This window comes from Chionomys nivalis, chromosome 11 (genome assembly GCF_950005125.1).
Source record: "Chionomys nivalis chromosome 11, mChiNiv1.1, whole genome shotgun sequence".
Taxonomy (NCBI): domain Eukaryota; kingdom Metazoa; phylum Chordata; class Mammalia; order Rodentia; family Cricetidae; genus Chionomys; species Chionomys nivalis.
In genome coordinates this window covers 17435267-17456054 of record NC_080096.1, presented here as the reverse complement: position 1 = coordinate 17456054, position 20788 = coordinate 17435267, and the positions used below count along the sequence as shown (strand labels likewise).

The 20788-nt window shown below is 54.7% G+C and overlaps 1 protein-coding gene across 2 annotated transcripts in view; it reads left to right on the top strand.

Moving 5' to 3' along the window:
* Positions 1-20788, top strand: part of Runx3 (RUNX family transcription factor 3) — a 57269-nt gene that overhangs the window by 20557 nt on the left and 15924 nt on the right. Inside the window, exons 2-3 of one of the 2 annotated variants that reach the window (XM_057784683.1) lie at positions 12880-13139; positions 15347-15503. In XM_057784683.1, coding sequence (XP_057640666.1) covers positions 12880-13139; positions 15347-15503 — 417 coding nt within the window. Of the gene's footprint in view, positions 1-12863; positions 13140-15346; positions 15504-20788 lie in introns of those variants that run through there. The other variant, XM_057784684.1, reaches the window with a different exon arrangement.

Sequence of the window (20788 nt, the reverse complement as noted above, 5' to 3'; positions counted from 1 at the left end):
GTGTCCTCATGTGTAAGTGTGGGGAGGGGTCCCAAACCTATGCGCCACACAGAGGGAATAGAAGGACAGTAAGGGGACACAATGTCCCACAGCCTTCCGTACCTGGATCCCTCGGTCCCTGTCTCCTGACCTTTTCCAGGGTGTGGCACTGGCTGGCTGTGGGTCTCCAGCCTCCAGACCCCCCTCCCCACTGCCAGCGTAACCCCCCCCGACTCTCCGGCCTCCTCCACGTGCTGGGTGGCAAGGCTTTGCTACAACCACATGAAAAGCCATTTCCCCGGGGTGTCCCCACACCTGGGAAAGCCGGCAGAACGCCCAGCGCGGCCCCGCCCCGCGGCTGGAACACCGGGCGAGATCAATGCGGCCGGCGGGGCGTCGCCACCTTGTTCCAATCAGGGCCGGGCGCCTTCCGCTGGGGACCGTGCCCAGCGCCAGCCCTGGTCCTCCCAGGCGCAGCCTGTGACCCGCAGGAGAGCTGCAGTCACAGTACTAGGGCCACAAGTCGTAGTGGCAGCGCCACCTGAATCCCTCCACCTCTCCAGTCTCAGTTTCCTCAGCTTTCAGGAGCCTGAATCTGCCTCCGTTTCTCAGGGCTAGTGTGCGAAAGCGGAAGAGATGGAAGACAGAGGACACCCAGACAGAGGATGGCAGGAGCCTGTGGGGAGGGAAGGCGGTGTCCTGGGTGAGCCTTGCTATCGCTGTTGGCTCTTTAATCCTCCCCAACCCTTGTGGCTTAGCCCACGGTCACCTCCTCTGGGAGGCCCTTCCTGACCGCCCTAAGGCATCAGTGGCCATCCCTCAGCACCGATCTCTCTTCCCATCTCTTTCAGCAATGTCTCCCGTCTTCCCTACCAGCTTCCAGGTCCCCAACACCCGTGGCATATTGCGTGTGCCGAATGTAACAAGAAATAGAATTTGGTACCTCCCACCTCATCTCTGTTTTCCTTTATCTCTGCCTTACTTAGAAGAACACAGCTCCTGAGCCCAGGACTGTAAAGGAAACCTGGCCCTGGGAACCAGGTTGAGACAGGACAGAGCAGGTCTCTAAGCTAAGGCTCTGTCTCACTGCCGTTCTGAGATTGGCTGGGAGAGAAACGCTGGGTCCGAGGACGTTTGTGAGCCTGTGAAAGCCGACTCTGGGCATGCCACAATCGTCAATGAGAAACTCTAACAAATGACAAAGAGAACCCCTGTCTGAGCCTGTCGCCAAGATGGTGGGGCAGGGTTTTATGAGCCCACTCCAGCCAGGGTCAGCTGCCCACATCCTCAATGTCTCCCTCCCCAAGGGCCACAGACACGGTAAGAAGGAAGGGACAGCCAGCTGCTCAGTGCACAGGGCTGCGCAGCTGATAAGCCATCTTCCCAAGCAGTCCTTGTCATTCCCGCTGCTGGCCCTCCATCCCTAGTGCCCACTGTAGAGCCAGGGCCACAGGCCTGTCCTGCTTCCTGGAGTCTGTGCTCTGTTCTGACCCTATAAGTTTTGATGAGAACTTGGACCAGCTGCCAGCTTTCCCTCAGTTTTCTCCGTGAGAAAATGGTGATGATTGGTGGGGGCCCAGTGTCTAAGGCAAGTACATGAACCTGTCTGCAAAACATATCTGGTTTATATTGTTAGGAACGAGGGTCCCTGGGTGGACGTGGGGGTTCAGCTGCTGCACATAACAGCTCAGTGCCATCACCCAGAGCCCCGCCCTCCCAAGCTGAATCCCCAGGCCGAACCCACTCTCACCTGTGAAGTGAACCATGAAGGGACCTAGAGAGTTGTTGGTATTGGAGGAGACCACAGAGAGCGTGCTCAGTGGGCACTGGGTGCCTACTGGGTACCAGGAGATGCCAATGAGTGAACCCGCTGCCATGAGATGGCACCAAGAATGACCAAGCAATTGGGTGGAGAGCTAGGTGGTAGAACAGCAATGTATTTGAAACAGTGACTTGGAAACAAATATATATATAACAAACGCAACTGGGGCTAGGGCCAGTGGAGCAGCGCTTGCCTGGAATACGGGAGACCCGGTGTTCAATCCCCAGTACCAGAATAAATTCAGAAACAAACGCTGAAAGGATTAGCAGTCCCGGCTGGGAGCACCGTAGACCGTCATACAGCAACACAAATGTAAGCGTTGCTGGCTTGGTGTTTTGTTGCTGTTCTTGTTCTTGTTTTTGAGACAGGTTCTAACTAGGCAAACCCAACTGTCCTGACCTCAGTCTGGACACCAGGCTGGCCTCGAAATCACGGAGATTTGCTTGCCTCTGCCTCCCAAATGCTGAGATTAAAGTTGTGTGCCTAAATGTAAGATTTTTAAATCTGTTTTTTTCTCCCTTCCCCAGAGGTTTGAAAGACAGAGAACCTTTTAAGACTTTTTCTATATATTTATTTATTGATATATCCCAGACTGGCCTCAAACTCCCTGTGTAGCAGAGAAAGGCCTTAAACTCCTGATCTTCCTGCCCCACCTTTCAAGTGCTAGGATTACAGACATACATCACTATACTTTGGCTTTAAAATAATTTTTTTCGAGACAGGATCTATTATGTAGCTCTGGCCATCCTGAAATTTGCTATGTAGATCAGCTGTCCTGGAACTCACTTTGTAGACCAGGCTGGCCTCAAACTTACAGTGGTTCTCCTGCCTCTGTCTCCAGAGTGCTGGGATTAAAAGCAGACTCCACTCAACCCAGTTGGCTTAACTTTTTGTATATATTTTGCTTACCTTTAAAATATTTTATTGTAAACTGGGCAGTGGTGACACATGCCTAGGGCTATATAGAGAAACCCAGTCTCAAAAAAAAAAAGAAAGAAAGAAAGAAAGAAAAAAGAAAAGAAAGAAAAAGAACTGCGGACAAAGCAGTCTCTGCGCCCATCTTGGACTTAGAAGGCTAAAGTGAGGCTAGGCCCCTCCCCTCCCCCAGGCAGAGACGGGGGGGGGGGGGGGGGGGGGTTGCAAGGCCTGAACTCAGCAGGGCCAGGATGCAGCCCAGGAGTTTCTTTGTTTAATAATCCTTTTCTATCAGCTGACCCAGTCCTGGTTTAGCCCCCTGCCGTATTTGACAACTGAGCTCACTGTCTAATGTTCTGCTCTCGGCTTGGATACCTCCCCGGGGCTCTCAGCTTGGATACCTCCCCGGGCAGGCAGCCCTGAAGCTCTCTTTGGAGCACATTCCCAGAACTTTCTTTGCTTGTGTGGAGCCCAGCACTCACTGTCCCTGGTTCCTCCTCAGCATCCTGTGGCCACTGCCACAGGGGGTTCTTCATAGATCCAAAAGTGAGCCAGGCATGGTGGTGGCACACACCTGTGATCCCATGACTGAGGAGGTAGAGGCAGGAGGATCGGGTGTCCAAGGTTGGCCTCAGCTACACAGTGAGCTCAAGGCCAGATTGGGATATTTGAAACCTTGTCTCAGTGCTATTGCTAATGATGATGATGGTGATGATGATGGTGATGGTGATGATGATGGTAATGGTGATAATGATGGTGATGATGATGATGATGGTGATGATGGTGATGATGATGATGGTGATGACAATGATGGTGATGGTGATGATGGTGGTGATGGTGATGATGGTGATGGTGATGATGGTGATGACAATGATGGTGATGATGATGGTGATGATGGTGATGGTGAAGATGATGATGATGATGACAATGATGGTGATGATGATGATGGTGATGATGATGGTGATGATGGTAAAGATGATGATGGTGATGACAATGATGGTGATGACAATGATGGTGATGATGATGATGATGGTGATGATGGTGATGATAATGATGGTGATGACAATGATGGTGATGACGATGATGATGGTGATGGTGATGGTGATGATAATGATGGTGATGACAATGATGGTGATGATGATGGTGATAATGATGATGATGGTGGTGATGATGATGATAAATAGTGGTCAAGGCTGAGGAGACAACTCAGTCAGTAAAGTGTTTTCTGTGCAAGCATGAGGATTTGAGTTCAATCCCTCAGAACCCATGTTTTAAAAAGCAGGTGTGGTAGCATTTGTGCCTGAAATCTCAGTGTTGGGGGAATGGAGACAGGAGGATGCCTAAGACTTCCTGGGCAACCGAATTTAGTACCATTAGTGATCTCCAGGCCAATGAGAGATCCTGCCTCACAAAACCAAGTGGAAAGAAACTGAGGAAGGCATTAATCTCTGACCTCCACAAGCGTGTACAGGCATACCTGTCTATACACATGTACCCACATACGGAAAATAAGCAGAAGTAGATAGAACCCGTTAGTGTGAACAGGAGTTCTGACTCAGGGTGTGCCCCCCCAAACAAAGTCCCCAGTGGCCACAACAGTGTGTCATGTGACATGGCTTTAGTAATCTTCCCCCACCAAGGTCCCTGGGGGTGTCACAGGGTCTTGACCAAGGGGTCCAGCGATTCCTCTTCATGGGAGTACCAGCTATAGCCACCGTGTGAGCCCCCTGTATGCCAGAGCCTCACAATTCGCTTTGAGCACTGGAATGTTCCCCACTTCCAGGTGAGGGTGATGAAGCAGAGAGGGGAATGTGTTGATCTAACCAGGAATCCAGGGTCCAGCCGTGGCTAATACTCTACCCTCCAGGTCTGGAGGTGTGGGGTGGGGTGGGGGCTCTGGTACCGGCCAAAGTCATCCTTCTTTGAACCAGGTGGATGGTATCCTGTCCACCCTGGGACACCGGGGGGGGGGGGGGGAGGAGTGAAGCTCAGGTGCAGGGCAAGGATGGCTTCCCACGCCACCTGCCGAGCCGGTCCACCATCTGCTCTCCCCTCCAGCTACCCAGTGGCAGTATAGCCCTGAGAAGGAGCCCTTCCTCTGGAAGCGCATGCTGCTGGATGTTGGTGGGGAAGGAGGTGTGGAATAACGCCTGAGCCGGGGTCATATTCCTCCGACTCCATAAAGGGAAACTCCAAGACCCTGCAGAGCTGGTGCGGCGAGCACTGCTCTGCTTCCAAATGGCACCTGTCCCGGTGTTCTCCAGAGCAGCCTCAGCTGCTTCCCACCCCTTTACAAGATGTCAGTCTGCCGTCCACCGATGCACACAGCTCTCTCGGTGTAAACCCTTCCCAGAGACCTTACCTCAATCCTAAGGCAGTGAGGAAGCAGTCTCTGCAGTGAGCTGGGGCTGGAGGCAGTCTCTGCAGTGAGCTGGGGCCTAAGGCAGTCTCTGCAGTGAGCTGCGACCTTGCCTACCACAGTGGGGGCTCACTAACACCTGTCAGGAAGTGTGGCTGTGACTTCTGCGCTTGGCACTTGAGGCTCCTGACAGGCCAGTGTGGCGAGGGATATGGGATGAAAGCGAATGGAGCCACTACCCGTCAGTCAGTGCCCAGAGCCAGAGGCAGGGTCCTGCCAGCACCCTGTGCACGTGGGCAATCCAGCGACCTCTCCTGGCTCTCAGTTTCTCCAGCCACAGGATGGAAAATGGGCAGACCTACTGTAGCTGAGTAAATTCTAGGTCTCTTAGGGAGGAGCCAGGAGCCAAGTCACTGTGTCTCTGAAAGAGAGCCCGAGGCCCAGGGAAGGAAGGGACTGCCCTGACTCACCCGGTGACACCACTGGGTGGCTTCTTTGGAGCCTCAGACTCAAGTCAGGCCTAGGACCTGATGACTATTGGCTCTGTTCTACGCTCTGTTCTCCACCCCAGGCTCAGGCCAATGACCCACGCAGGGGTTAATAAATGACACAAAGGGCAATAGAACCCACTCCTCAGCCCAGCTCTGTGGACACAGGCCAGGTCCACACGAACCAGACTCCCCCTATTGTTTATGCTGTGCTTTCTATTGTTCGGTAATAACAGGGAAGAAGCCTGACCGTGCATGGCCGTCTGGCCCCGCAAATGAGGAACACTGTAGCATAATGCAGAGCGGTCGGGAACACTTGCTTTGGGGCTGAGGACCTGAGTTCAGATCCCGAGCACTCCTGGAAATGCTGGGTGAGTGTGACAGTCAGAGGCAGGGGGTCCCCAAAGCAAACTGGCTAGCCAGACAAGTTGTATCAGCCCGTGAGCTCTGGCTTCAGTTGAGAGACACTGCCTCAGTGAATAAGGTGGCACGTCACCAAGGAAGATTCCTAGTGTCTATCTTGGGTCTCTGTGTGTGCACATGTGTGTTCTGACACACAAAGAAACACACACACCTTGTTTTGGAGTCTGGGAGAACTGAATTCAAATCTTGATTTCCTTGGCATGCGATGCCTCTGTTCATTCCACAAGTTGTTTTGAGACTCACTTAAGCTACTATAAGCAAAAGAAGCAATGTGTGCCCAGTACACCCTTCCACCCTACATGCCAAGCCATGGCATGGGGTGGGTACCTAGCCTACAGGAGATCTACGACCAGGAATGGCCACATAATTTGGGGGACCCCATGAAAAATAAAAACACAGATCCGTATACAGCAGGTACTAAAAGTTTCAGAGTTCCTGTGGCAGAGCAAGTGCCCAACATAGTGTGTGCCCTTCCTAGAGCAGGGCCCTGTGACACCGCACAAGTCACACCCTAGGGAGCTGGCACCACCTCAGAGACAGCCAGGGGAGCTCAGACCCAGCCCAGGTGGAGAAGCTGAGGCCCTTTCCTAGCAGCTAAAGGCCTTACACTGGGGCCAACCCTGTTCCCTATGCTGCCTGCGGCCGAGAGGGTGACCGCCGGCCCCTGCCACTGTCGGTGGTCATGGAGGAGGCATAAAAGCCTGACTGTTCTCCACCTCGGAACGCCTGTTTTTATCTCACGCCATGCATACAGTACATAGCTGCTTTCTTTCCGCAGAGGGCTGCACTTTTTTTTTTTTTCTTTTCCAAGGGCGACGCTGGAAAGCCATGTGGCTTTTATTGCTGGCAGGAATGTCGGCAGCGTTCCTCCCCACCACATAAATGGAGCCGTCATCTTCAGCCTTGTAAGGCCAAGGCTGCTCCCCTTCAAGCCATCAGCCTCTGAGATTAATTAAAGTTTCACAAGGACTGACAGGCATTAAGACCTTTTTAGAGAGGTGGAAAATCCCTAATAGGACCCTGTGGCCTGGGTACTGCAGGGTGGGCTTCAGGGACAAGGGGGCCTACAATTGACAGAAGATCGGGACCCAGCCAGCAGGAGGTGGCAGCAGGAGGTGCCCAGGCTTTACCCTAGTCTAAGCTGTGATCTTAACACAGCCCCTTCCCTCCCTAGGTCTTGGTTCTGCCATTTGACAAAGTCAGGGTCTTGAACTTGATGTTTTAGCATTGGGGACTGCAGACCCTCAAACCCTGAATTTTCTATGACCCCCTTGCCTGCCAGAGTAAACAACTTGTTTGCCTGTGCTTGCAGCTGCTCTGAGCATGAGACCCTCACGAGTTCCTGATGGCAGGGGAGGGCTTTCTGGTGAGCTTGCAGCTGAAGTATCCCGAGAGCTAAGGCGAGGCCATTAGTCAAGGGGAGCCCTATATAAGCTGCCCTGGAATGCAATAAAATGGGCATTCTTGTTTCAAGGATGACCCATGTCTCTGTGTGTTTCAATCTCCAGGCCCTTTGCCTGACTCACCAACCGTCCCGTGGTACAGTCGTTAAGCTACATCTTTAGGGGCTTCATTTTGACATTCTGAAGCCAACCCAGGACATCTCTGCCAGGATTCTAATTCTGTTCCATGGCTGTCACTTCTCCAAACTGATTCTTCCCCATGAGACAAGCAGAGCGGTCAGGAACATGGGCTCTGGGGTCAGACTGCCTGGATGGAATCCCAGTTCTGTGGTTTCCCAGCTGTGTAACCTTGTGTAAGTTTCTTAACCTCTCTGTGCTTCTGATTTCTTCACTTGTAAAATGGACACGATGACAACGGCCCCCAAAAATGCTCTAAGGAGGCATAAGTGAGCAGGAAGTATAGAGGTGACTGCCACTTAGAGAGGAGGGGCTCTTCCTGTCCCTGCCTACTGCAGCAGTCGCCACATGCTGAGCCCTGTGTGTGTGTGGGGGGGGTGATAGGCAACCAGCGGGGGGGGGGGGGACGACAGATTTTTTTTTTTTTTGGTCAGAATCCCCTTGGGCTCCAGGTGCAAAGTGGGGGTCCCTGCTGTGGCGCTGGTGGGGAGTCAGAGAGACTGTTGATCTGGTGCAGAGAAAGAGCATTCTTCTGGAAGCCCAAGTCATCCTGGAAACCCAGAGAATGAAATCTCTGACCTGCAGGGGCACAGAGAGGCTGAGTGTGGGAGTGAGCGAGCATGCGCAACAGAGGGTCTGAGAACCGGGGCTCTCAACTGCTTAAGAGCGCTACCAGGCTGGTCCAACGCTCTCCAGATGTGGAGGCTACAGAGGACTTCCTCCCCACCCCGAAACCCAATGACCTCCCTCAGGGTTGCTCTGCCTCCAGATAGGACAGATAGGAGGGAGGAAGTCCCCATCCCATAAAAGGCAACCGTGTTCTGGGAGTGCGGGCATGGCTCATAGGTTCTGGTCACGGACAAAACCTGTCTGGTGTCCCCAGGGTTGGAGAGTCAGCTGGAACCAAGGACTACTTAGGAAGCGCACTCTCCTCGTTCAGATGGGAACCTGAAGCCAAAGGGAAATGGACCAACTCTGGTCTTCCCGCTTTCCTCTGGGTGCTGGGGTCGCATCCTCCCTCCCTCCAGCTGAAGGCAGCCTTGTCCCTGCTTTGCACACTGAAGCACTGCGGCGGCGCTCTGCAGTCTGCGCTCAGCCCTGGCTGCACCTCCCCGCTTCCTCAGCCTTTCTGAGGTGTTTTCTAGGTGCTCTGGGTTTGAAGGGTCTGCTGAAGCCACAGTCCCATTACTATGAATGGGACTGAGAGCTGCTATAGGGACTCCAGCTGGGATCATATCTCAAAGCCAGCACCCAGCCTGGATCTCGGTCTGGCCTCAGCCAAGGAAGGACTGGTTTTCCAGCCTGGTTCCATTTGAAGACCAGACTCCCACAGAGCTGTGAATGGTGTCCCTAGCTCCCCTGCCCCCCTTTAAGTCTGAGTATCCCTTCTGCCATTGAAAAACACACCGTCCTCCCACCCACCCATTCTGGATCCTTCCCTCAAGTCACCCAGGAGAGGTGACTGCAGAGCTGAAACCTCAGGGGTAGGGGTCCCCACCTTTCAGGAATTTAGCTGTGTTACCGTGTTCCGTCATGGGTTCTGATCAGTTCAGTGTGTGCGCACAGCCAGGTTACACGACATCTTTTGTATTTCGATATTTTATATCGTGTATCTGAATATGGGATGCAGAGCTCCCCTTACTAACAGCTCTTTCTGGCTTTTTCTTTCTCGGCCTTTAGGGGAGGTTCACCTCCTCCCAATCAAATGGTGCCCGGTGTCCAAGAGAAGTGAAGTTCCTTGTGAGACAGGAAAGTCCCCAGAGAGTTCCAGGGACTAGGCAAGAGGCAGGATCCATATTGGGTCCCTCGCACGTGGGTGCCAGGACCAGAACGGAGAAATTCAGTTTCTAACGGGAACAGACACCTCCGGGGGCGGGCGGGGTGGGGGCTATGGTATTGGTGGTGACTTGCTGTTTACGTCAGGGCTGCTTGTGGAAGGGGGATAGTGAGAGTCTGGGAGCCTGGAAGGCAAGAAAGCCCTTGAAGGGTTGCCTCCAGGGCTAGTTCTGTCTAAAGGCAGGCACCAGACAGTCTTTAGGTCCCAGGTAGCCCTCCAGCCAGCCTAGGAGGAAAAGGGGTCAAGATGGCCATGGCCTTAGCCTGGGCTCTGAGTTCTGGTAAGCTATGTGGAAACTATAACCTGATGGGTGTTTCACCGTTGAGGGTGCAGCACTTGCCAAAGACAAATGGCATGACAGAGCATCCCTCTGTGCTAGGCCCGTGTCAAACACTTTACACATTATTGCCAGCACAGCTGTTATCCCTTGTACAGATGAAAGGAAGCCTCAAGGATATTTGATGCGGGGTTCTTAGACCAGAGTGATGAAGGAAGACAGGCTTAGTAATAAACCAGAGCATAGCTCAGAAACAGGTTCTCCAAAGCCGACCCTCCCCAGGCTCCAGACTCTCAAGGAATCAGACCTGCTCCGTCCTTCTGGAGACAGGGGCAGCACTGCACTGCCAAGAGGCCACTAGAACCCTCTCTTAGGTGGGAATACCTCTCAGGAGAGGGGCTGCTGTAGCTGACCCAGGCTAGTCCAATTTACCCAGCAACGCACAGGCAGGTGAGAGAGGAGCTCCGACCTCGGGCTTCCTGGCCCTTCAGAGGACACACCGAGGTGCTCTTTAATGGGGCATTTGAGAGACAGCAGGATAGTGTCTTTCCGTAGGACAGAAAAGGAGACAGGTCACATGGGAGAGAGAGGGTGTGATGAGTCCTGGTTGGTGGCAGGGGCTCTCCCCGTCTGAAAACTGACAATACCGAGATAGGTCTAGGTTTGTCAGTACAGAAGAGCAGAAGGAAGCTGTGTGGGCACCAGACAGACCTAAGGGTGAAAGTCTGAGCCTTCTGTCCTAGCCTCAGAATGGGTCTTGGAACAGAAGTAGAAACTGTGCGTTTCTGTTGGAGAGAGTTCTGCTGGTCGCAGGTCCTTCGGTGTCCGAAACTCCGGATGAGGGCACCTATCCATTAGAGCCGGGGCGAGCCCTAGAACTAACACCACGCTTTTCGTTGTCCAAAACGTGGCCGCAGATACAGTGAGGCGAACAAGCACTCTGTCAGAAAGCTGTTCTTTCCCGGCTCCCGGGAAAACCTAGGCATTGCAGCTGGCGCGCATCTGTGCGCTGAGTCTGGCGGGCGACGTTGCAGCCAGCAAGGCGCTAGCGCCTACTAGTGGGAGGTTCCGATCACTGCTTCAGCCCGAACGTCCCTGCGCCCGAGAAGTCCGGCTGCATACAGTTCCCCAATCCTTCGTTCTGGTGCCCACAGGGGGCAGGTGCCTTCCAAGGGTTGTAGCTGAGTACGGATTTGGGGTCAGACACAGGGTTACACCAGAACTTCATTCTCTGGAAACCCGTTTGTTAACTCGCTGTAGGGACAGAAAGAGAAATCCTGCGGAGGGGCTAATAAACGGGGCAGATGCAAACTGGAAACTACTGGAGAAATCGAATTTACACACCACTGAGGCTCACATGTCATGGTCATGGTCCACAGTCATTCGAGGGCAAAGTAGGTGGCTCGTTGTGGGTATGATCCCTACCTGGTGGCAAGCAGTGGTCCCTTTCCGGGGGAGGCCCCTGAGGGCACGTGTACCATAGCCAGGCTTCTGGGACTTCGCTGGTCCTGAGGTCGTTGCGCAAGGACTTCGGTCTAGTGATGGAGTCACTAGTTCACTAAAATGTCCAGCAAGGGACCCTCACTATCCCTTGCTTCCTCAATAGCCTGGGGCGCTGGCTTGAGGCCCAGAGAGCAGTGCAGGACAATTCTCCTGGTGTTCCTCAGATTAGGGGACAGGGCTCGTCCCCACTGTCGTGCACCCAGGGCCTGATTTCGTTTTTAACAAAATGGAGTGTGCTAGGCTGGGTTCCAGGATGAAGTCTTGATGCTGCTGCCTTTGGATCCTAGGTAGCGTCGCTCTTGGGGCTTGGAATTGGTCGTTAGAGACACGTCCACCGCCGCTGGCAACAAAAATGCAGTCGAATTTCCAAAGAACCGAGAGAAACACAGGCGTTCGTTCCGCAGTCCCAGGAGTGCACGTGGGGAGGGGGCGGCACCCAGTGACTGTGGGCTTCGTCAGGCTCTCCTCCCCTCTGTAGCCCTATGGTTGTGCCTCTGTGCACCAATGCCAGGCCTAGGAGCCGGGAGAAGGGAGCTTTGCTGGCATTTCGTACCCCAGGAATGGCTGGGCCATCAGGCATGAGTAATAGTGCAGACCCTGGGACCAATTTCCTACAGAGCCCCTGACAGAACTGTAGAACACAGCGCACTGGGGCCAAGAAGATGGCTCTGCCCTAGGAAGATCCCTATCCACCCACAGGGAGAAATCAGTCCGGCCCCTCTCCAAGTCACCGACAGCTTTCTTCCTGCCACAGACCCGTGTCTCTTTCCACAATACGGGAAAGTGCATGCATAAGGGGGTGTGAGGCCAAAAAGCACACGTGATGCAGGCCCTGCTGTATTTTTCAAACAGCCACGGGCCGCCACGACGGAGAGGCCTATGAGATCCTGAAACTAGTTTTGGACAGGAGCAGGGTGGTTGACCCCAACCCACTGTTGATCCGTGTGGGAACCCCCGTTCTGTTTGCCTCGAAGGTTGACACAGAGGCTACAGAGGGCCAAGGCCGCGCAGAGCTGGGGAACGTGGAATCCCGCGTGGGTTGGAAGCTCTCGGGTCAAAATCGTTGTGGGGTAGAGGGAGTGAGGAACCAGCCTTGGGTGTCACCGCAGCGACCAGCTGAGGGTGCAGGTTCCGGGCTGCGGTGGCCAGAGCTGGAGCAGCCAGGCTGCGACCCGAGGGAGGGGGGGCCGAGAAGCAGCCAGAACGCTGGAAACCGATTTCTGCCCAGGTTGCAGCGACTGCTCCCGACTCCGGGGGACCGCGGCTCTGGCGCGGCCGCAGGGATGCGGGTGTCTAGACCTTTCGGGGCGGGGCCTGGCCCCTGCTAGGCCCGCGCGGGCCCCAGACGCCCGATCTTGCCGGGCGAACCCCGAGCCTGGGGGCTGCGATTGGCTGCGCCCCGCGTCGCTCGCGCGGCCCCGCCCCACGGCCCCGGGTACTAACCCCGCGCGGGCGGCCGCGGCGCCGCCAGTTGATTCTCTAGGATCCGGGCTGGGGCCGCGGCCGCCGAGTCCGTGGGGCGGCCGCGCGCGCGGGATGCGGGACTAGCGGGCGCGCGGCCGACCGTCGGGGCGTCCCCCCCTCCGGCACCGCCCCCCCGCGCTGGCCGGGCCCCGAGCCGCCGCCTTCCCGCCTCCTGCTTTCCGCGGCTGCGGCCGCCCGCGCCCTGACGGCTGCGGTATGCGTATTCCCGTAGACCCGAGCACCAGCCGCCGCTTCACTCCCCCCTCCACGGCCTTCCCCTGCGGCGGCGGTAAGATGGGCGAGAACAGCGGCGCGCTGAGCGCGCAGGCTGCCGCGGGCCCCGGCGGCCGCACCCGGCCCGAGGTGCGCTCGATGGTGGACGTGCTGGCCGACCACGCGGGAGAGCTTGTGCGCACCGACAGCCCCAACTTCCTCTGCTCCGTTCTGCCTTCGCACTGGCGCTGCAACAAGACTCTGCCGGTCGCCTTCAAGGTGAGTGCGTGGGGGGGGGGGTCCCCGGACCGGGAGGACATGGAAGAACCTGGGCGCCCCCATTGTGGGAACCCAGGTTGGAGAGGGCATGGGGAGCATTGGGCTGGGAGGACATAGAGGGAGATGACAGCTGGCAGGACACGGGGGTGCCCAGGCTCCCCTGCTGCAGGGCCCCAGATCCGGAAATATTCTGCTGGACCCCAGACGATCCCGCTATAAGAGCCCAGACTCCAGAGGACGTGGGGACACCAGGTTGGGAGAAAGGGGAGCACCCAGACAGTAGGACGCAGGAGTGCCTGGTCACCCACGCTGCAGGAACTCAGGCCTGGAAGGACGTGGAGGGAACCTGGGTGTCCCTCTGCAAGAGTCCGGGTCCAGAAATATATGGTGTGCCGAAGTCAGGGACGATACAGGAGGGCGGCCAGGAGAACTGGGCGGGGGGGAGTCCTCCCGCCGCTCCTGCTGCAGGAGACAGTTACCGTTACCGGGGACCCCGCGTAGAGATCAGTGCACCGCGGCCTCTCAGCCACAGAACGCGGGGACTTGCGGAGCTCCCTCTCGGATGCACCGACAGCTTGGAGGGGCCAAACCTCACCACCTGGCCTTGGCAGGGCCCTGCGTAGTATGGCGACGTGGAAACGAGATGATTGGGGCTTCCAGATTCCTCCGGCATAGTCTAACCCGTAACCGGAAAGAGGATCAGCAGAGCTGGGCTAGGACCCGGGAGGTGTGGGGTGCAGAGGGCGAGGAGGGCCTGGCCTACCCCGCGGTGCCGCGCCTCCTGCGCTGCCGCAGAAACACTTCCTTCCCACACTCTCCACCTCGGGCGGCTGCAATTTTGCACGGGGCGACCATAGGTTGATCCTGGAGCGCGGGTCCCTAAAGGGCTGCCTCCCTCAGAAGTCTGCATCCCGAATGACAGGCTTGGGACTCCATTCTGGTAGCCCTGAGTCGTTCAGAGAGGGTTTTTTTTTTTTTTTCCCATCTATGCCAGGGATAGGCAAGTGTTTCATTTTCTTCTCTTTTCTTTCTTTCTTTCTCTTTCTTTCTTTTTATTTTTTTAAAGGGGGCAGCCAGATGAAACGAAAACGCCTTGGTTTTCCCCTAAACCTCTCACAGCTGCCGCGAGAAAGGGCAGGGCAGGAAGGGCCAGCAGCTTGGGGAGGTAGTGGTGCCCGAGGTGGCTGGAATCGCCGGCTGCTCGCAGCTGAGGCCCTCCTTGCTCCCATTAAGACTTCAAATTGGAGAGAGAGAGAGAGAGAGAGAGAGAGAGAGAGAGAGAGAGAGAGAGAGAGAGAGAGAGAGAGAGAACTATAGAGATCTCTTTGAGGTCTCCCGGGTGACATCTTAAAATACCAGGGGGGGAAATCTCCCGGGGAGGAGGGGGAGGAGGCCCGTGTGACTGTAATCGTCAGATCGGAGGTTTTACTGTCACTTGGAGCTTAAAAGGAATCTTTGAAATTAAAAGAAGACAGGATGTTGACAGGAAATCTGGCCTTTTTAATCAGACCCCAAACATTTTCTCCTTGAAATCTTTACCATCTGGATCCCCAGTCCCTGCACACGGCAGCCACGTTTAAATGGCTGTGACTCTGTTTAAAGTCTGGTTCAAAAGGCATCTGCCTCTTGGTGTGCCTTGGGTGGGGAGGAGGGGCAGCTCCACCCACCCATCCAGCAATTCCCAGCAGGTACCCGGGCAGCTATCAAAACGGGGGTTTTCTGGATCAGCTTGCAAAACAGCAGTTTTGTTTCACATTTTGCATTTTCTCTGCATAACGAATCCAGACTCCGCTGAGGCTATTTAACTGGGCCTTGGTCACATGGCCGGGCCAAATTTCGTACCCCAAAGGGCGATGCATTAACCGAGAGCAAGGAGTACCCCCCCCCCGTTGTTATCATTGCTGATTCTTTTGCTAGGAGCTATAGTCTTCTTTAGCGCCCCGCCCTTAGCAGTGACCTTGCTGATTGACAGCTCTAGCTTAGACTAAATTTAATAATAATAATAATAATAGGGGTGGTTTCTTGGGGCTCATGTTAGGTAGGGAGGGTAGAAACTTCATCCGTATTGGAGAAGGATCTGCACCATTTGGCCTGTTCTAAGGCAGCCTCCGAGAAAGCTTCCGTGAGCCCGGAACCTAGGGGAGCAGCTGGGTGCGCTCCTGCTCTTGGCTTTTCTCAGCTGTCCTCTTTCCTGCCGATTTCCTCAGGTGGTGGCACTGGGGGACGTGCCTGATGGGACGGTGGTGACAGTGATGGCGGGCAATGATGAGAATTACTCCGCTGAGCTGCGCAATGCTTCCGCCGTCATGAAGAACCAAGTGGCCAGATTCAACGACCTTCGCTTCGTGGGCCGGAGTGGGCGAGGTGAGCTGGAGGGGCCTTGGTATGACAAAGGTGGGGAACGGAATTGAGGGAGGCGGCTGGGTCAGATCTGCAAGCCCAGCGCTGTCAGGTTAGCGCTTCTCCGTTTCGCTGCCCTTTTATGTGGATGTGTTTATGGTCTCTTACCAGTAGTTTTCTCCCAGGTTCCAGGGTTTAGCAACTCCTAAAAGCCGCTAGTACTGCTGCCTTATCCCATTACCATCCCTGATCTCACAAAAGATGCTGGAAGAAGGTCCTTTGAGCACAAGTTCAAACAGGGTGTGGGTGTCTTTTGGTTGGGGTCTAGGCACCCCAGTCACTCGCCCCCCGGGGCAGGAGTCCCCATGGTCTCCGGAGAGCTCTAGGCTTCCTCAAGGAGAATTCAGAGTGGACCTGTGAATGTTGGAAAGAGAAGTTTGGAGGCTACCATTCCAGCTCCGGGATCACGCTGGTGGCTGCCCTGTCAGTCTGACCCACCCCGGTAGTGGCAAGAAGGCAGGACCAGACGCCACAGTGGCTGCCGCCAGGGGCTGTTGAGTGGGAGGCGCTGGGACCCGAAACCCGTCATCATGTAACTCTGGGGTGGAGGAGCCCTTCTAGTTCCCATGCCCTGAGGACAGGAGGATCTGCGGCTTTAAGGCTGCTGAGAAGTGGCTGAGCCTTGAAGTGGCTAGGCAGTCACCTTCCTCTGAAGCTCTGTGAGCCCTCCAGGGTTAGGAAGTGAGCTGGCTCCCGGCTGCCAAGACTGGGGCAAAATGGTACTTTTCAACACCAATAAACAAGACCTTCTCAAGGTTGGCGTTCCCTGGGAGCCGGCAGCCTGCTCCCACTGGGCATCTGGGCACCATTTTGCCCTCTGCAGCCGTACCATATATACATACAAATGTCAAACATATTTTTTGACTTTTCAGCATTAATTAAAACCAGAGCGTTATTTGCATGTAATAACTGTTTACTTGTTACTTTTTATGAAACTGAAATAGTTTACATTCTTTCGAACATTTCCTGTTCCTGTTGGCTCCCTTCCCCATGCACAGATTTCTTTCAAACGTAGCCCTTAACTGGCTGCAGGTTGATGGATGGAAAATGTTTGCTTTTATGAATTAAGCTCTCGTTGCTGCTCCTAATTAGTCCCCAAGCCCCCTTTGTCATCCCCAGTCCCTGAACCCTTTGCAACTTAATCGGAGCCCTGTCCCTGTCTGAGTGGACCGTCTCTGGTACAGGGCCCAGGTGAGGGGCACATGAGAGCGCCTGTCCCTAGACAAGTTGGTAGAAAGTGAAGCATTCTGGGAGCCCCACAAGGCACTAAGCACTCTGGGCTCCCCTCTGCCGTCATTCTGCTCCCTCTCCCGGGAAGTGACCGGAAAATTAAAGGGTGATGGTTCTCTGATGTACAGTGGCCTCTCTACCTACTAAGAAGTATTTTTGCCTCATTTTGAGACAGTCTCGCGGCACAGTATAGGCTGCCCTGGAACCTGTTACGGGTCCAGATTAACGGCAGGTTTCCAGCACTGCCTCAGCCTCCTGAGTGCTAGGATCGCAGGGCTGTGCTGCCACACCTAGCCCACGGAAGATTTCTTAGTGAATTGTACCACCCACAGACCCCGAAGGCCCCACGAGGAGAGAGATGTTTCTAGGGTGCCACTGACTTGCATGATCTGGGACCTTTTGAGGCTGGGTCTGGGGTAGAAACTCAACGTCTTTGTCTCCTTGCCACCCTCAGTGGTTCCAGAAGGGAGGAGGAAGCCCCATAGACATCCCAATGCCAGTGGAACTCTGGGCGGAGTGCTCTTGGCTCCTGCTCTTCCAGCCTGAGTTCCAAACCAGCTAAGGACTTCCTGGATAGCATTAGGGAATTGACTTAACCTCTCTGTGCCTCCGTTTCCTTATCTGTGAAATGGGTGGGTGATAATGGCACATTTTAATGAGATATGGGGTGGATGAAGGGGTTCTCGGGTCCCGAGAGTTGGGTACACGGTAGAGATTTTGTTCTTTAGATGGTTGGCACTGGGAGAGCCTTTGAGGTCCCTTTGAGCACTGCCACACTCTCTGATTCTCTGATTGCAGTGTGGTTTGGCCGGGGGTGGGGGAAACCCAGAAGGTGTGCACTGTTGAGTGGGAGAGATGGAGGCGCTGATGTGAGGAAGGGCTGTGTGGAGGTCCAGGGTGCAGGTGGCCACGCCTCTGTCATGCCTGTCCCAACAACTGGGAAATTCCCTCTTGAGAACATTCCTCTGACACGGAGAACCTGAGCCACTTTGGGTCAGGAGAGACAACCCAAGAGTCTTCCCTTGTCCTTTGATGTCTACCAGAACTAAGAATCCTAGATAAAAATTTCTGTGCATTTTGGCGTTTTTTTTTTTTTAATTACTGATTTTGTCTGAATCCCAGAAAGGCCACTTTCTGTAAAAGCCAGGCTTGCACTAGCACCCTGCATGCATCGGCCCCCTGGCCCTCTCACCATGCTGCAGGTGTGAACCCAATGGGGAGCAAGCCAGACAGCCCCCCCACCAGCTGCATCCCCCCTCCCTGCCATAAATGCTGTGTAATCTGCACTTTAGCTTCCTTCAGGGGCTATTCAGTCCAGGGACACCCTCTGTCGCTCCACAACTGAGAGGAAAAGAAAATAAAAATCATTCGGCAGATACAGATTTGAATATGTAAATGCCCCGTGAGACCACACCCCTTAAACATGGGCAGTGCGTCCTTCAAAGAAGCCCCTGACATGGGGTGACAGTACTTAAAGTGTGACCGTGGCCTAGTTGTCGGTCTGTGCCAGGACTTGCGGAATATGGGAAAATTCTCTGAACAGTGTTTTGTTTGGTTTTGCTTTTGCAGGGTGTGTGTGTGTGGGGGGGGTTGTTTTGTGTTTGCTAGGTATCGAAGCCTGACTCTAACTCGCTAGCTCAATGATCTTACACTGAGCCCCATCCACGGTCCCCAGCTAAAAACAAAGCAAGACCCCATCCTCTGAAAAATTCAGTAGTTATTAAAAGAATCCCCGAATTTGCTTTAATTTAGGTAAAACTGACGTAGGTTCATGGCTCAGGGAGTAGTTTTGGTTTTTTTTCTTTTAGCACATTTTTTTTCCTTCCTAGGAAAAAATTAATTCTTTGTGGCCCTATACAGTACTGGGCTTGTGTGTGCTCACACACACACACTCACCAGTCCACATGTGCATGAGCTCTAGCGTGCAGGCATCCACCTCTAGGACTGGTGCCCTATTAGCCCATCGCCATGGCCAGTCCCCAGCTTGTCTTCTAGGAAGCAAAGTAACTACTGGCCTAGGGACCCGTCATTGACTGGCTAAGAAGCAGCCTGGGTATGAGGAGCCGTAGGTGCAGGCTGATGGGACCAGTAGCGGAAGCTGAGAGGCTGCAGAGCTGAGGCGGGGTCCCCAGAGTCCAGGCAGCTCCTGTGGGCGGGGCTTGTCCCACTCGTGCTTCCTGACCCACTTGTGATGGCTGATTGTGAGGGCTGCAGAAAGCGACGTGTGTTTCGTGCACCCGGAACAGCCCAGCCTCTGCTCTGCAGCTAGGGCCAGCTCTCCAGTTCCTGGACTGCAACTCCTGGCCTTGTGGCCTGGCCCCATTGCATGGTTACTGGGCTCCTGTACCGCCACCCACCTCCTCCATCTTCCTCTCAGCTTCCTGTTCCGAAAGAGAGATGCTCACACCGCGCACCACCAGGGGGAGAATTGGGTACTGGGGGCAGCTGGCCCCACCCATGCTTCTCGAGGTTTCTCAGACTCCTAGACCCCAACCCTGATGTCCTGATTCCCTTTCCTCTCTGTGGATAGCTGAGAAGGCAAGGAACTAACTGTTGAGGTCTGTTGGTGACCTCAGGGGTGGCATGTGGTTTGCTCCCTGGGGGCAGGATGGGAGGGGAGTGGTGGGTGTTTGCGGGGCTGGCGGGTGGGGGGGGGGGGGAGCAACTGCAGCAGATTCTGGGTCCTGCCTGGATACTGTGTGAGCTGACCGAGCATGGCCCCTCTGTGAGCCCCAGTCTTTGCATCTGGGAAACTGCTGCATTTAAAATAGTTAATGCAGTCTCTGCCACACACCTGGTGGCATCCTGGGGCTGAGGGCAATAGCAGAACACTTCTGGTTCCCGTGAGATGCATGGGGCTACAGAGGGGAATGGCTGCCGGGGAGGGGGTTTGTGGTGTGTTACCACTCTGTGGAACAGATTTCATAGTGAGTTCTAGGCACAGGTCTGATGATGACCATAATACTGGCTTTATGATGAGCATGGGGGGGAGGGTGTTTGGAAAAATCTGTAAGGACTGTCGTATGATCTCTGAATGTCTGTGTAGCTTGTTGGTGGCAAGGTCAAGGTACCGCTCATTAAACTTGTGTGGCTTGTGGCTTGCACTCTGGCTTGAGAGAGGCTCTTCCAGTTAGGGGTTGGGGACAATACTGTGGCAGATTTTCCTATCCCAGATCCCTGGCCCCATCTTTGCTAAGAAGGGTCAACCACAGAGGCCAAACTGAAAATGTCCACTTTGTTTGTTGGGGTTTTGGGCCCTGGGGAAGGAACTCAGGGCCTGAAGCATTCTAGACAAACCTTCTACCACCGAGTCATACCCCATGGCCTCTGAAATGTCATCTTTAAATAAAGTGGCCAGGGAAAGCCCTCGTTGAGAAGGTGACTCTCCAATACAGATTTAATCCTCTGAGTCAGGAGTCCTGGCAGCTAGGGCTCCAGGTATCAGCCCACCCCACCTTCACTGTGACCCCAGAAGCAATGAGGTCAAAGAGCCAGACCCGCTTCCCCTTAGTACCCCATTGGTTGGGAGGAGGAGTGTAGGAGAGAAATGGCAGAGAGAGGAGTGTCCTCAAGGCAAGTGGAAAGGAATCTGCGGCCACCTGCCCTGTGTTTCCCTAGACTGCAGTTTCTCTTTCCAGAAATGAAGCAAATGGCCTCTGGTCTGAGGGTGAGAGCCAAGCTGGCTTTCCTAATCAAACATCCAAGGATGGATGGATACATCCTGACCTCTGCTGCCCGCCTGGAGACCCTCTTCCAGTGAGGGAGCTATTTCCCAGGGTGCTCCAACTGCATTCTCCCGAATCCCAGAAGCCTTTGGGTTGGAAGGCTCAGCTGGCTGGTCTGCCTGCCTTAGCTGTGCTCAGGCGTCTCCTGTTTCCGGGGCTAGAATTTTCCCTTGAGCAAAGAGAACATTAAGATGGCTTCTGCCCTCTTGCACAGCAGGGCTGTGGAAACTAACCCACTCTTTAGGGCACCATTAGCGAGACCTGTCTCCAGCAGGCTGCTGGGGGCCACTGGGG